Source organism: Salmo trutta, chromosome 23 (genome assembly GCF_901001165.1).
Source record: "Salmo trutta chromosome 23, fSalTru1.1, whole genome shotgun sequence".
Classification (NCBI taxonomy): domain Eukaryota; kingdom Metazoa; phylum Chordata; class Actinopteri; order Salmoniformes; family Salmonidae; genus Salmo; species Salmo trutta.
The window spans coordinates 49,441,726-49,460,099 of NC_042979.1; the positions used below are offsets into that span (position 1 = coordinate 49,441,726).

General features: G+C 33.2%; 1 protein-coding gene across 2 annotated transcripts in view; it reads right to left on the minus strand.

Annotated features, from left to right (window-relative positions):
* Window positions 1-639: 639 nt before the first annotated feature.
* Window positions 640-18,374, minus strand: part of LOC115160191 (thymic stromal cotransporter homolog) — a 33,399-nt gene continuing 15,664 nt past the window's right edge. Inside the window, exons 4-6 of one of the 2 annotated variants that reach the window (XM_029710573.1) lie at window positions 8,526-8,609; window positions 2,203-2,359; window positions 640-1,576 (exon numbers count right to left, since the gene is read on the minus strand). In XM_029710573.1, coding sequence (XP_029566433.1) covers window positions 1,519-1,576; window positions 2,203-2,359; window positions 8,526-8,609 — 299 coding nt within the window. In that variant the 3' untranslated portion in view covers window positions 640-1,518. The remainder of the gene's footprint in view (window positions 1,577-2,202; window positions 2,360-8,525; window positions 8,610-18,374) is intronic. The other variant, XM_029710574.1, reaches the window with a different exon arrangement.

Below are 18,374 nucleotides of genomic sequence, written 5' to 3' on the forward strand. Positions count from 1 at the left end.
TGGAACAAGCCCCCCATAAATCTTACAGGTAGAATACACCTCTTTAGAATGGTATGGCTCCCAAAGTTTTCATATTGATTTAATGGGAGTACCAATTACCCCACCGAAGACATTCTTTACAAAAGTAAACCCAGCCATAACAGACTTCATATAAAACTCATAGAATAAATAGGAAAGTTTTACATGTCCCTAAATCTGAGAGTGGTTTTAATCTTCCAGACTTGGAATCATATCAACTCGCCACACAAGGCTTTTACTTGTGACATACACTGAGTATACAAAACATTAAGAACAACTGCTCTTTCCATGACATAGACTGACCAGCTTAATCCAGGTTAAAGCTTGTCTTCCCTGTGGCTCAGTTGGTAGAGCATGGTGTTTGCAACGCCAGCATGGCATGTGCAACGCCAGGGTTGTGGGTTCGATTCCCACGGGGGGCCAGTACAAAAAATAAAAACAAATAAAAAGAATGCATGAAATGAAATGTATGTATTCACTACTGTAAGTCGCTCTGGATAAGAGTGTCTGCTAAATGCCTAAAAATGTTTAAAAAAATGTAAATGTAAGCTATAATCCCTTATTGATGTCACTTGTTAAATCCACTCCAATCAGTGTAGATGAAGGGGAGGAGACCGGTTAAAGAAGGATTTTTAATCCTTGACACATTTGAGACATGAGGTTTGATAGTGGCCAGTTCGTATGATCAGACCTCAGGATCAGACCCAGATGCAGGCAGAGGTCAGTAATCCAGGGCAGTGTCACAAGGTACAGAACGGCGGTCAGGGCAGGCAGAATGGTCAAAACCGGGAAAACTATAAAACAGGGACTAGAGAGAAAACAGGAGTATGGGAAGAACGCTGGTAGGCTTGACAAGACAAAACTAACTGGCAACAGATAAACAGAGTATAAATACACAGGGGATAATGGGGAAGATGGGCGACACCTGAGGGGGGTGGAGACAAGCACAAGACAGGTGAAACAGATCAGGGTGTGACAGCTTGTCTTTAGAAACTATAGTACAATCAGCTTGTCTTGACAGTGACCACAAGAAGAAGTGTGTGTCTCAGTCGGTACAGCCTGGGGCTTGCACCGCCACCCGTACGTAACTGAAAGCTAAATGGCATACATTATGTGATGATTTATTCTATAATTATTCTATATTAAGGCCATGGGTAGTAGGCAGTGGACCAGTCTATAATTATTCTATATTAAGGCCATGGGTAGTAGGCAGTGGATCAGTCTATAATTATTCTATATTAAGGCCATGGGTAGTAGGCAGTGGATCAGTCTATAATTATTCTATATTAAGGCCATGGGTAGTAGGCAGTGGATCAGTCTATAATTATTCTATATTAAGGCCACTCTTCTCATTAATACCCTGTCAGTTCATGTCCATTGGCTCAGTCTCAGGCTGGGAATCAATCCAAGGCTCATTATAGTGCAGTTTCCCCAACATTCACAGTTCACCACCAGTATTGTCTCATAGCCTGACATGGTGACACGATGACATCACCACCCTCAGTCCCCCAGGATCCTTTCATAACCATCAGCCCGGCCAGCTCTGCAGCCCACCATGCTAGAGGAGAGGAAAACAAATCTTACAAAGGAAATGTGGTTATACTTTACATTACAGGGCCCTTATTACTGTGTCACCATTCAGTGTAACAACTACCTGTACTTACACTGGGGTTAGGGGTATGGTTTCCTCTGGAGCTCAGTTGCTAGAGCATGGCGCTTATAATGACAGATTGTGGGTTGGATTCCCAGGACCACCCGTATGTAAAATGTGTTTACGCATGACTGTACGTTCCTTTGGATAAAAGTGTCTGCTAAATGGAATATACTATTATATATTATGTACCTGACAGGTATGGTGGCGAGGACTGATGATGCCATATCTTACCTGATAGGTATGGTGGCGAGGACTGATGATGTCATATCTTACCTGACCAGGTATAGTGGTGAGGACTGGTGATGTCACATCTTACCTGACCAGGTATAGTGGCGAGGACTGATGATGCCATATCTTACCTGACCAGGTATAGTGGTGAGGACTGATGATGTCATATCTTACCTGACCAGGTATAGTGGTGAGGACTGATGATGCCATATCTTACCTGATAGGTATGGTGGCGAGGACTGATGATGTCACATCTTACCTGACCAGGTATAGTGGCGAGGACTGATGATGTCATATCTTACCTGACAGGTATGGTGGCAAAGACAGTGATGATGCTGGACAGGGTGAAGACGAACCCAGGGAACCAGTCCAGCGTAGCCTGGTAAACCTTGGTGTAGATGGGAGTGTAGGCCAGGCTGGCGATCTTAAAGGACAGCTGCAGTGAGATGAGGGTGATCCCTGTGAAGAGAAAAGACATGTCAGTTAGCATTGTCTGTCTGCTGCAGTTTCCAACCAGTGTCAGTAGAGGAAGCTGGTACTCCACACACTGCAGGTCTGAGAGGAGCAGATGAAAGCATTATGTCAATGGGTGAAAGGCATTTACTATTTTCTCTCAGACAAATCAGTGTAGTGCTCCCTATTTCAAATGATTAGGGATCTATTCAATCTCTATCGCTGAAGCCTTACAGATTGCGTAACCTACATTTGAAGGTAATTCTGATTGAGTTGACATATGCAGCATTTACCTGTAAATGCAGTCTCCGCTAATGCGGGCACATTGCCTTTAACTTTCAACCACGCTGTAACGCTACATAGAGCCCTTAAAGGAAACAGAACTGGATATACTAGCTGGTCGGATAGTTCCAGTTGAGTAAAGTTGTTGGCAGAAAGTAAATCTATTCATGCTGTGGTGGTGGTGGTGTGTAATAGGTTGATTTGTCTGCTTGCTATGGTCGTTATAACTTCCCCTTTCACCACAACAAGGGTGCATCCCTAAAGGTCTCCTGTTCCCTGCAGGTGTGAAAGGGTTCGTAGTGCACTCTAAAGGGAATAGGGTGCATCCCTAAAGGTCTCTTATTTTACCTTTGTTTAACCAGGTAGGCAAGTTGAGAACAAGTTCTCATTTACAACTGCGACCTGGCCAAGATAAAGCAAAGCAGTTCGACACATACAGTGAGGGGAAAAAAGTATTTGATCCCCTGCTGATTTTGTACGTTTGCCCACTGACAAAGAAATGATCAGTCTATAATCTTAATGGCAGGTTTATTTGAACAATGAGAGACAGAATAACAACAAAAATATCCAGAAAAACGCATGTCAAAAATGTTATAAATTGATTTGATGGTAGTCTTTGATAAGAGTGATTAGAGAGCCTCTGCCCCTTCTTGACCAGGACTCCGTGTTTTGCTTTTCTCTACGCAGGCAGTGAGATACTCTTTCATACACAGGTCGTACTTTCCCAGCAGAATGATCATCTCTAAAAAGTTGCCACGGTCAATACTCCTGTCATCTAGCGTATAAGCTGCTTCAGAAAAAATATTTGTAGACCTCCACAAGTCTGGTTCATCATTGGGAGAAATTTCCAAACGCCTGAAGGTACCACGTTCATCTGTACAAACATCTGTACAAACAATAGTACGCAAGTACTATAGCTCCCTCACGACGCCAGGACAGCGGAGTCAATCACCACCTTCCGTAGACACCTGAAACCACACCTCTTTAAGGAATACCTGGGATAGGATAAAGTAATCCTTCTAACCCCCCCCCCCCCCCAAAATAGATATAGATGTACTATTGTAAAGTGGCTATTCCACTGGATATCTTAAGGTGAATGCACCAATTTGTAAGTCGCTCTGGATAAGAGCGTCTGCTAAATGACGTAAATGTAAATGTAAGTATACACACCATGGGACCACGCAGCCGCCATACCGCTCAGGAAGGAGACACGTTCTGTCTCCTAGAGATGAACGTACTTTGGTGCAAAAAGTGCAAATCAATCCCAGAACAACAACAAAGGACCTTGTGAAGATCCTGGAGGAAACAGGTACGAAAGTATCTATATTCACAGCAAAACGAGTCCTATATCGACATAACCTGAAAGGCCGCTCAGCAAGGAAGAAGCCGCTGCTCTAAAAGCGCCATAAAAAAGCCAGACTACGGTTTGCCACCGCACATGGGGACAAAGATCATACTTTTTGGAGAAATGTCCTCTGGTCTAATGAAACAAAAATAATAGAACTGTTTGGCCATAATTACCATTGTTATGTTTGGAGGAAAAAGGGGGATGCTTGCAAGCTGAAGAACACCATCCCAACCGTGAAGCACGGGGGTGGCAGCATCATGTTGTGGGGGTGCTTTGCTGCAGGAGGGACTGGTGCTCTTCACAAAATGAATGGCATCAAGAGGATAGAAAATGATGTGGATATATTGAAGCAACATCTCAAGACATCAGTCAGGAAGTTAAAGCTTGGTCGCAAATGGGTCTTCCAAATGGACAATGACCCCAAGCATACTTCCAAAGTTGTGGCAAAATGGCTTAAGGACAACAAAGTCAAGGTATTGGAGTGGCCATCACAAAGCCCTGACCTCAATCCTATAGAACATTTGTGGACAAAACTGAAAAAGCGTGTACGAGCAAGGAGGCCTACAAACCTGACTCAGTTCCACCAGCTCTGTCAGGAGGAATGGGCCAAAATTCACCCAAGTTATTGTGGGAAGCTTGTGGAAGGCTACCCGAAACGTTTGACCCAAATGAAACAATTTAAAGGCAATGCTACCAAATACTAATTGAGTGTATGTAAACTTCTGACCCACTGGGAATGTGATGAAAGAAATAAAAGCTGAAATAAATCCTTCTCTCTACTATTATTCTGACATTTCACATTCTTAAAATAAAGTGGTGATCCTAACTGACCTAAGATAGGGTATTTTTACAAGGATTAAATGTCAGGAATTGTGAAAAGCTGAGGTTAAATGTATTTGGCTAAGGTGTATGTAAACTTCCGCCTTCAACTGTACCACTAGTATAATGTTAATTCCAATTGGACAATACAGCATTTTAAGAAATACACATCCAACATTTATCATTTTTGTAGGTTTTGTTCCGTCATGAAATCCTTGTACAAGAAAAATGGTCTACATTGGTGGTTAGTCTCTAGTGTGTTAATGCTAAGTAATTGTCAATAATCATAACCATTCATGCAGAACAATGAGTTCAACGTTTCCAACATTTGCTGTAGCTTGTCAACCTTTTTAAAATCTCTCTCCCCATCCAGGCTGTGATTGGTCGGTTCATGAAAAGTGACATTGACGAGCGCTTGTTTCAACAAAAGGCACCCGATATAGCTAAATCGCCAGCTAGCCAAACCCAAACGTTGCTTATCTTATCCCTATTGTCTTCTGTCTTACCGCTTCAGCTGCAAAACCTTGACGAACAGTTGAACTGGTATCGCTGGGCTCAACAATAGGTTGCTCTCTCTCCTCTCTCTCCTCTCTGCTGCCAGTGCCTTCAGGCTCACTAGTCTGAGATGATTGACTGGTAACGGCGCCAAATGAATAATTTGTTACTTTAAAACATTTGGCTGCATCAGCCTCAAGGGACTTCAACCTCTTCTCTCTCTCTCTTCGCTTTTCAGCACCACCTTTATGTGTTTTCTATTTTTGTTTGTCCATCTGCTCCCCTCCACTGTTTATCCATCTGCTCCACTCCACTGTTTATCCATCTGATCCCCTCCACTGTTTATCCATCTGCTCCCCTCCACTGTTTATCCATCTGCTCCCCTCCACTGTTTATCCATCTGCTCCACTCCACTGTTTATCCATCTGCTCCACTCCACTGTTTATCCATCTGCTCCCCTCCACTGTTTATCCATCTGCTCCCCTCCACTGTTTATCCATCTGCTCCACTCCACTGTTTATCCATCTGCTCCACTCCACTGTTTATCCATCTGCTCCACTCCACTGTTTATCCATCTGCTCCACTCCACTGTTTATCCATCTGCTCCACTCCACTGTTTATCCATCTGCTCCACTCCACTGTTTATCCATCTGCTCCACTCCACTGTTTATCCATCTGCTCCCCTCCACTGTTTATCCATCTGATCCCCTCCACTGTTTATCCATCTGCTCCCCTCCACTGTTTATCCATCTGCTCCCCTCCACTGTTTATCCATCTGCTCCCCTCCACTGTTTATCCATCTGATCCCCTCCACTGTTTATCCATCTGCTCCCCTCCATTGTTTGTCCATCTGCTCCCCTCCATTGTTTGTCCATCTGCTCCACTCCACTATTTACCCGGGTAAAGTTAGAATGGACTGGACCAAAAGTAATTGGCTGGGAGAGAGAGACTGACAGATGTAATACCCAACCGCAGTGGCAGTGGGCCGGCAGCCCACTCGCCTGGGCCAGTCAGACACAGAGCACTTGGTTGTTTTTATTTGCTGGGGTTATTTATATTTCGTGTTGCACCGGCCCCAATTGTCAAGCGGCCCACTGGGAAAACTCCTGGTGCTCCAGATGGCCAGTCCGTCATTGACTATACCCTTTCAGAGACACACAATCCCTCCTGACCACACCTGACTGACTAGCTAATTATAACTACTAACATTACCCTATTATACCCTACTGATTTCACCCTAACATGACCCTAATATACCCTACTGATTTCACCCTAACATGACCTTAATATACCCTACTGATTTCACCCTAACATGACCCTTATATACCCTACTGATTTCACCCTAACATGACCCTAATATACCCTACTGATTTCACCCTAACATGACCTTAATATACCCTACTGATTTCACCCTAACATGACCCTAATATACCCTACTGATTTCACCCTAACATGACCTTAATATACCCTACTGATTTCACCCTAACATGACCTTAATATACCCTACTGATTTCACCCTAACATAACCCTAATATACCCTACTGATTTCACCCTAACATGACCCTAATATACCCTACTGATTTCACTAGAAACAGGGGCTCTAGAATTAGAGAAAGGGGCTCTAGAACTGGAGACGGGGGCTCTAGAACTGGAGATGGGGGCTCTAGAACTGGAGACGGGGGCTCTAGAACTGGAGACGGGGGCTCTAGAACTAGAGACGGGGTTATAGAACTAGAGACGGGGGTTATAGAACTAGAGACGGTGGTTATAGAACTAGAGACGGTGGTTATGGAACTAGAGACGGGGTTATAGAACTAGAGACGGGGTTGTAGAACTAGAGACGGTGGTTATAGAACTAGAGACGGGGGTTATAGAACTAAAGACGGGGGTTATAGAATTAAAGACGGGGGCTCTAGAACTAGAGACGGTGGTTATAGAACTAGAGACGGGGTTATAGAACTAGAGACGGGGTAATAGAACTAGAGACGGGGGCTCTAGAACTAGAAACGGGGGTTATAGAACTAGAGACGGGGTTATAGAACTGGAGACGGGGTTATAGAACTAGAGACGGGGTTATAGAACTAGAGACTGGGTTATAGAACTAGAGACGGGGTTATAGAATTCGAGACGGGGTTATAGAACTAGAGACGGGGTTATAGAACTAGAGCCGGGGTTATAGAACTAGAGACGGGGTTATAGAACTAGAAACGGGGGATATAGAATTACAAACGGGGGTAATAGAACTAGAGACGGGGTTATAGAACTAGAGACGGTGGTTATAGAACTAGAAACGGGGGTAATAGAACTAGAGACGGGGTTATAGAACTAGAAACGGTGGTTATAGAACTAGAAACTGGGGTAATGGAACTAGAGACGGGGTTATAGAACTAGAAACGGTGGTAATAGAACTAGAGACGGGGTTATAGAACTAGAGACGGGGTTATAGAACTAGAGACGGGGTTATAGAACTAGAGACCGGGTTATAGAACTAGAGACGGGGTTATAGAACTAGAGACGGGGTTATAGAACTAGAGACGGGGTTATAGAACTAGAGACGGGGTTATAGAACTAGAGATGGGGGTTATAGAACTAGAGACGGGGGTTATAGAACTAGAGACGGGGTTATAGAACTAGAAACGGTGGTTATAGAACTACAGACGGGGTTATAGAACTAGAGACGGGGTTATAGAACTAGAGACGGTGGTTATAGAACTAGAGACGGGGTAATAGGACTAGAGACGGGGTTATAGAACTAGAAACGGTGGTAATAGAACTAGAGATGGGGTTATAGAACTAGAGACGGGGTTATAGAACTAGAAACGGTGGTAATAGAACTAGAGATGGGGTTATAGAACTAGAGACGGGGTTATAGAACTAGAGACGGTGGTTATCGAACTAGAAACGGGGGTTAAAGAACTGGAGTAGGGGGTAATAGAACTAGAGACGGGGTTATAGAACTAGAGACGGGGTTATAGAACTAGAGACGGGGTTATAGAACTAGAGACGGTGGTTATAGAACTGGACTAGGGGGTAATAGAACTAGAGACGGGGTTATAGAACTAGAGACGGGGTTATAGAACTAGAGATGGGGTAATAGAACTAGAGACGGGGTTATAGAACTGGAGTAGGGGGTAATAGAACTAGAGACAATATTATGTTCTGTCAGTTGTCTATTATATTATATTCTGTCAGTTTATATGACTGAAAGACATGTATTACAGAACTTACCATATGACGAGCCATTGACCTGTTTAGACAGTAGGGCACGGATGGTGGGCATGGGAATCAGGGCGAACAGTGTGAGGGCTCGTGCTGAAAGGGATGTGTAAGTGTTAGGCTGTGAATTAAAACAGAACACAACTGAAGAGGTAAGTGACAAGACCAGCTGTCTATTATATTATATTATATTCTGTCAGCTGTCTATTATATTATATTATATTCTGTCAGCTGTCTATTATATTATATTCTGTCAGCTGTCTATTATATTATATTCTATCAGCTGTCTATTATATTATATTATATTCTGTCAGCTGTCTATTATATTATATTATATTATATTCTGTCAGCTGTCTATTATATTATATTCTGTCAGCTGTCTATTATATTATATTCTGTCAGCTGTCTATTATATTACATTATATTCTGTCAGCTGTCTATTATATTATATTATATTCTGTCAGCTGTCTATTATATTATATTATATTCTGTCAGCTGTCTATTATATTATATTCTGTCAGCTGTCTATTATATTATATTCTATCAGCTGTCTATTATATTATATTCTATCAGCTGTCTATTATATTATATTATATTCTATCAGCTGTCTATTATATTATATTATATTCTGTCAGCTGTCTATTATATTATATTATATTCTATCAGCTGTCTATTATATTATATTATATTCTGTCAGCTGTCTATTATATTATATTATATTCTGTCAGCTGTCTATTATATTATATTATATTATGTCAGCTGTCTATTATATTATATTATATTCTGTCAGCTGTCTATTATGTTATATTCTGTCAGCTGTCTATTATATTATATTCTGTCAGCTGTCTATTATATTATATTCTATCAGCTGTCTATTATATTATATTATATTCTGTCAGCTGTCTATTATATTATATTATATTATATTCTGTCTGCTGTCTATTATATTATATTCTGTCAGCTGTCTATTATATTATATTATATTCTATCATCTGTCTATTATATTATATTCTGTCAGCTGTCTATTATATTATATTATATTCTGTCAGCTGTATATTATATTATATTATATTCTATCAGCTGTCTATTATATTATATTCTGTCAGCTGTCTATTATATTATATTCTATCAGCTGTCTATTATATTATATTATATTCTGTCAGCTGTCTATTATATTATATTATATTATATTCTATCAGCTGTCTATTATATTATATTCTGTCAGCTGTCTATTATATTATATTATATTCTGTCAGCTGTCTATTATATTATATTCTGTCAGCTGTCTATTATATTATATTCTGTCAGCTGTCTATTATATTATATTATATTCTGTCTGCTGTCTATTATGTTATATTATATTCTGTCAGCTGTCTATTATATTATATTATATTCTATCAGCTGTCTATTATATTATATTCTGTCAGCTGTCTATTATATTATATTATATTCTGTCAAATGTCTATTATATTATATTATATTCTGTCAGCTGTCTATTATATTATATTATATTCTGTCAGCTGTCTATTATATTATATTATATTCTGTCAGCTGTCTATTATGTTATATTATATTCTGTCAGCTGTCTATTATATTATATTATATTCTGTCAGCTGTCTATTATATTATATTATATTCTGTCAGCTGTCTATTATATTATATTATATTCTGTCAGCTGTATATTATATTATATTCTGTCTGCTGTCTATTATATTATATTCTGTCAGCAATCTATTATATTATATTATATTCTGTCTGCTGTCTATTATATTATATTATATTCTGTCAGCTGTCTATTATATTATATTATATTATATTCTGTCAGCTGTCTATTATATTATATTATATTATATTCTGTCAGCTGTCTATTATATTATATTCTGTCAGCTGTCTATTATATTATATTATATTCTGTCAGCTGTCTATTATATTATATTATATTATATTCTGTCAGCTGTCTATTATATTCTGTCAGCTGAATATTATATTATATTCTGTCAGCTGTCTATTATATTATATTCTGTCAGCTGTATATTATATTATATTCTGTCAGCTGTCTATTATATTATATTATATTCTGTCAGCTGTCTATTATATTACATTATATTCTGTCAGCTGTCTATTATATTATTTATATTCTGTCAGCTATCTATTATATTATATTCTGTCAGCTGTCTATTATATTATATTCTGTCAGCTGTCTATTATATTATATTACATTCTGTCAGCTGTCTATTATATTATATTCTATCAGCTGTATATTATATTATATTCTGTCAGCTGTCTATTATATTATATTCTATCAGCTGTCTATTATATTATATTCTGTCAGCTGTCTATTATATTATATTATATTCTGTCAGCTGTCTATTATATTATTATATCAGCTGTCACTATTATATTATATTTATATTCTGGTCAGCTGTCCTATTATATTATATTATATTCGGTCAGCTGTCTATTATATATATTCTGTCAGCTGTCTATTCTGTCAGCTGTCTATTATATTATTCTGTCAGCTGTCTATTATATTATATATATTTCCTATCAGCTGCTATTATATTATATTCTGTCAGCTGTCTATTATATTATATTTATATTCTGTCAGCTGTCTATTATATTATATTATATCTGTCAGCGGTCTATTATATTATATTCTGTCAGCTGTCTATTATATATATTATATTCTGTCAGCTGTCCTATATATTATATTATATTCTGTCAGCTGTATATTTATATTATATTTCTGTCGCTGTCTATTATATTATATTATATTATATTCTGTCAGCTGTCTATTATATTATATTATATTATATTCTGTCAGCTGTCTATTATATATATTCTGTCAGCTGTCTATTATATATATTCTGTCAGCGGTCTATTATTTATATTCTATCAGCTGTCTATTATAATATATTCTGTCAGCTGTCTATTATATATATTATATCTGTCAGTTGTCTATTATATTAATTATATTCTGTCAGCTGTCCTATTATATTATATTATATTCTGTCAGCTGTCTATTATATTATATTATATTCTGTCAGCTGTCTATTATATTATATTCTGTCAGCTGTCTACTATATTATATTATATTCTGTCAGCTGTCTACTATATTATATTATATTCTGTCAGCTGTCTATTATATTATATTATATTCTGTCAGATGTCTATTATATTATATTATATTCTGTCAGCTGTCTATTATATTATATTCTGTCAGCTGTCTATTATGTTATATTATATTCTGTCAGCTGTCTATTATATTATATTATATTCTATCAGCTGTCTATTATATTATATTCTATCAGCTGTCTATTATATTATATTATATTCTGTCAGCTGTCTATTATATTATATTAATTCTGTCACTGTCTATTATTATTATATGTATATTCTGGTCAGCTATCTATGATATTATATGATATTCTGTCAGCTGTCTATTATATTATTATATTCTGTCAGGCTCAGCTGTCTATTATATTATATTATATTCTGTCAGCTGTCTATTATATTATATTATATTCTATCAGCTGTCTATTATATTATATTATATTCTATCAGCTGTCTATTATATTATATTATATTCTATCAGCTGTCTATTATATTATATTCTGTCAGCTGTCTATTATATTATATTCTGTCAGCTGTCTATTATATTATATTCTATCAGCTGTCTATTATATTATATTATATTCTGTCAGCTGTCTATTATATTATATTATATTATATTCTGTCAGCTGTCTATTATATTATATTCTGTCAGCTGTCTATTATATTATATTATATTCTGTCAGCTGTCTATTATATTATATTATATTCTGTCAGCTGTCTATTATGTTATATTATATTCTATCAGCTGTCTATTATATTATATTATATTCTGTCAGCTGTCTATTATATTATATTCTGTCAGCTGTCTATTATATTATATTCTGTCAGCTGTCTATTATATTATATTCTATCAGCTGTCTATTATATTATATTCTGTCAGCTGTCTATTATATTATATTATATTCTGTCAAATGTCTATTATATTATATTATATTCTGTCAGCTGTCTATTATATTATATTATATTCTGTCAGCTGTCTATTATATTATATTATATTCTGTCAGCTGTCTATTATGTTATATTATATTCTGTCAGCTGTCTATTATATTATATTATATTCTGTCAGCTGTCTATTATATTATATTATATTCTGTCAGCTGTCTATTATATTATATTATATTCTGTCAGCTGTATATTATATTATATTCTGTCTGCTGTCTATTATATTATATTCTGTCAGCAATCTATTATATTATATTATATTCTGTCTGCTGTCTATTATATTATATTATATTCTGTCAGCTGTCTATTATATTATATTATATTATATTCTGTCAGCTGTCTATTATATTATATTATATTATATTCTGTCAGCTGTCTATTATATTATATTCTGTCAGCTGTCTATTATATTATATTATATTCTGTCAGCTGTCTATTATATTATATTATATTATATTCTGTCAGCTGTCTATTATATTCTGTCAGCTGAATATTATATTATATTCTGTCAGCTGTCTATTATATTATATTCTGTCAGCTGTATATTATATTATATTCTGTCAGCTGTCTATTATATTATATTATATTCTGTCAGCTGTCTATTATATTACATTATATTCTGTCAGCTGTCTATTATATTATTTATATTCTGTCAGCTATCTATTATATTATATTCTGTCAGCTGTCTATTATATTATATTCTGTCAGCTGTCTATTATATTATATTACATTCTGTCAGCTGTCTATTATATTATATTCTATCAGCTGTATATTATATTATATTCTGTCAGCTGTCTATTATATTATATTCTATCAGCTGTCTATTATATTATATTCTGTCAGCTGTCTATTATATTATATTATATTCTGTCAGCTGTCTATTATATTATATTATATCAGCTGTCTATTATATTATATTATATTCTGTCAGCTGTCTATTATATTATATTATATTCTGTCAGCTGTCTATTATATTATATTCTGTCAGCTGTCTATTATATTATATTCTGTCAGCTGTCTATTATATTATATTATATTCTATCAGCTGTCTATTATATTATATTCTGTCAGCTGTCTATTATATTATATTATATTCTGTCAGCTGTCTATTATATTATATTATATTCTGTCAGCTGTCTATTATATTATATTATATTCTGTCAGCTGTATATTATATTATATTCTGTCAGCTGTCTATTATATTATATTATATTATATTCTGTCAGCTGTCTATTATATTATATTATATTATATTCTGTCAGCTGTCTATTATATTATATTCTGTCAGCTGTCTATTATATTATATTCTGTCAGCTGTCTATTATATTATATTCTATCAGCTGTCTATTATAATATATTCTGTCAGCTGTCTATTATATTATATTATATTCTGTCAGTTGTCTATTATATTATATTATATTCTGTCAGCTGTCTATTATATTATATTATATTCTGTCAGCTGTCTATTATATTATATTATATTCTGTCAGCTGTCTATTATATTTATATTCTGTCAGCTGTCTACTATATATATTATATTCTGTCAGCTGTCTACTATATTATATTATATTCTGTCAGCTGTCTATTATATTATATTATATTCTGTCAGCTGTCTATTATATTATATTATATTCTGTCAGCTGTCTATTATATTATATTCTGTCAGCTGTCTATTATGTTATATTATATTCTGTCAGCTGTCTATTATATTATATTATATTCTATCAGCTGTCTATTATATTATATTCTATCAGCTGTCTATTATATTATATTATATTCTGTCAGCTGTCTATTATATTATATTATATTCTGTCAGCTGTCTATTATATTATATTCTGTCAGCTATCTATGATATTATATTATATTCTGTCAGCTGTCTATTATATTATATTATATTCTGTCAGCTGTCTATTATATTATATTATATTCTGTCAGCTGTCTATTATATTATATTATATTCTGTCAGCTGTCTATTATATTATATTATATTCTAGTCAGCTGTCTATTATATTATATTATATTCTATCAGCTGTCTATTATATTATATTATATTCTATCAGCTGTCTATTATATTATATTCTGTCAGCTGTCTATTATATTATATTCTGTCAGCTGTCTATTATATTATATTCTATAAGCTGTCTATTATATTATATATATTCTGTCAGCTGTCTATTATATTATATTATATTATATTCTGTCAGCTGTCTATTATATTATATTATATTCTGTCAGCTGTCTATTATATTATATTATATTCTGTCAGCTGTCTATTATGTTATATTATATTCTATCAGCTGTCTATTATATTATATTATATTCTGTCAGCTGTCCTATTATATTATATTCTATTGTCAGCTGTCTATTATATTATATTCTGTCAGCTGTCCTATTATTATTATATTCTGTCAGCTGTCTATTATATTATATTCTGTCAGCTGTCTATTATGTTATATTATATTCTATCAGCTGTCTATTATATTATATTCTGTCAGCTGTCTATTATATTATATTATATTCTGTCAGCTGTCTATTATATTAATTATTCCTGTCAGCTGTCTCATTATATTTATTCTGTCAGCTGTATATATATATTATATTCTGTCAGCTGTATATTATATTATATTCTGACAGCTGTCTATTATATTATATTCTGTCAGCTGTCTATTATATTATATTCTGTCAGCTGTCTATTATATTATATTATATTCTGTCAGCTGTCTATTATATTATATTATATTCTGTCAGCTGTCTATTATATTATATTATATTCTGTCAGCTGTCTATTATATTATATTATATTCTGTCAGCTGTCTATTATATTATATTATATTCTGTCAGCTGTCTATTATATTATATTATATTCTGTCAGCTGTCTATTATATTATATTATATTCTGTCAGCTGTCTATTATATTATATTCTGTCAGCTGTCTATTATATTACATTATATTCTGTCAGCTGTCTATTATATTATATTATATTCTGTCTGCTGTCTATTATATTATATTCTGTCAGCTGTCTATTATATTATATTCTGTCAGCTGTCTATTATATTATATTATATTCTGTCAGCTGTCTATTATATTATATTATATTCTGTCAGCTGTCTATTATATTATATGATATTATATTCTGTCAGCTATCTATTATATTATATTATATTCTGTCAGCTGTCTATTATATTATATTACATTCTTTCAGCTGTCTATTATATTATATTACATTCTGTCAGCTGTCTATTATATTATATTCTGTCAGCTGTCTATTATATTATATTCTATCAGCTGTATATTATATTATATTCTGTCAGCTGTCTATTATATTACATTCTATCAGCTCTCTATTATATTATATTCTGTCAGCTGTCTATTATATTATATTATTATTTCTGTCAGCTTGTCTATATATTATATTATATATATTCTGTCAGCTGTCTATTATATTATATTCTGTCAGCTGTCTATTATATTATATTCTGTCAGCTGTCTATTATATTATATTCTGATCAGCTGTCTATTATATTATATTATTCTGTCAGTTGTCCTATTATATTATATTATATTCTGTCAGTTGTCTATTATATTATATTCTGTCAGCTGTCTATTATATTATATTATATTCTGTCAGCTGTCTATTATATTATATTATATTCTGTCAGCTGTCTATTATATTATATTCTGTCAGCTGTCTACTATATTATATTATATTCTGTCAGCTGTCTACTATATTATATTATATTCTGTCAGCTGTCTATTATATTATATTATATTCTGTCAGCTGTCTATTATATTATATTATATTATATTCTGTCAGCTGTCTATTATATTATATTCTGTCAGCTGTCTATTATGTTATATTATATTCTGTCAGCTGTCTATTATATTATATTATATTCTATCAGCTGTCTATTATATTATATTATATTCTGTCAGCTGTCTATTATATTATATTATATTCTGTCAGCTGTCTATTATATTATATTATATTCTGTCAGCTATCTATGATATTATATTATATTCTGTCAGCTGTCTATTATATTATATTATATTCTGTCAGCTGTCTATTATATTATATTATATTCTGTCAGCTGTCTATTATATTATATTATATTCTGTCAGCTGTCTATTATATTATATTATATTCTATCAGCTGTCTATTATATTATATTATATTCTATCAGCTGTCTATTATATTATATTATATTCTATCAGCTGTCTATTATATTATATTCTGTCAGCTGTCTATTATATTATATTCTGTCAGCTGTCTATTATATTATATTCTATAAGCTGTCTATTATATTATATTATATTCTGTCAGCTGTCTATTATATTATATTATATTATATTCTGTCAGCTGTCTATTATATTATATTCTGTCAGCTGTCTATTATATTATATTATATTCTGTCAGCTGTCTATTATATTATATTATATTCTGTCAGCTGTCTATTATGTTATATTATATTCTATCAGCTGTCTATTATATTATATTATATTCTGTCAGCTGTCTATTATATTATATTCTGTCAGCTGTCTATTATTTATTCTGTCAGCTGTCTATTATATTATATTATATTCTGTCAGCTGTCTATTATATTATATTATATTCTGTCAGCTGTCTATTATGTTATATTATATTCTATCAGCTGTCTATTATATTATATTATATTCTGTCAGCTGTCTATTATATTATATTATATTCTGTCAGCTGTCTATTATATTATATTCTGTCAGCTGTCTATTATATTATATTATATTCTGTCAGCTGTATATTATATTATATTCTGACAGCTGTCTATTATATTATATTCTGTCAGCTGTCTATTATATTATATTCTGTCAGCTGTCTATTATATTATATTATATTCTGTCAGCTGTCTATTATATCATATTATATTATATTCTGTCAGCTGTCTATTATATTATATATTCTGTCAGCTGTCTATTATATTATATTATATTCTGTCAGCTGTCTATTATATATTATATTCTGTCAGCTGTCTATTATATTATATATTTCTGTCAGCTGTCTATTATATTATTATTCTGTCAGCTGTCTATTATTTACATTATATTCTGTCAGCTGTCTATTATTTATATTATATTCTGTCAGCTGTCTATTATATTTATTCTGTCAGCTGTCTATTATATTATATTCTGTCAGCTGTCTATTATATTATATTCTGTCAGCTGTCTATTATATTATATTATATTCTGTCAGCTGTCTATTATATTATATTATATTATATTCTGTCAGCTATCTATTATATTATATTATATTCTGTCAGCTGTCTATTATATTATATTCTGTCAGCTGTCTATTATGTTATATTACATTCTGTCAGCTGTCTATTATTTATATTCTGTCAGCTGTCTATTATATTATTTCTATCAGCTGTATATTATTATATTCTGTCAGCTGTCTATTATATTATATTCTATCAGCTGTCTATTATATTATATTCTGTCAGCTGTCTATTATATTAGATTATATTCTGTCAGCTGTCTATTATATTATATTATATTCTATCAGCTGTCTACTATATTATATTATATTCTGTCAGCTGTCTACTATATTATATTATATTCTGTCAGCTGTCTATTATATTATATTATATTCTGTCAGCTGTCTATTATATTATATTCTATAAGCTGTCTATTATATTATATTATATTCTGTCAGCTGTCTATTATATTATATTATATTCTGTCAGCTGTCTATTATATTATATTATATTCTATCAGCTGTCTATTATATTATATTCTGTCAGCTGTCTATTATATTATATTCTGTCAGCTGT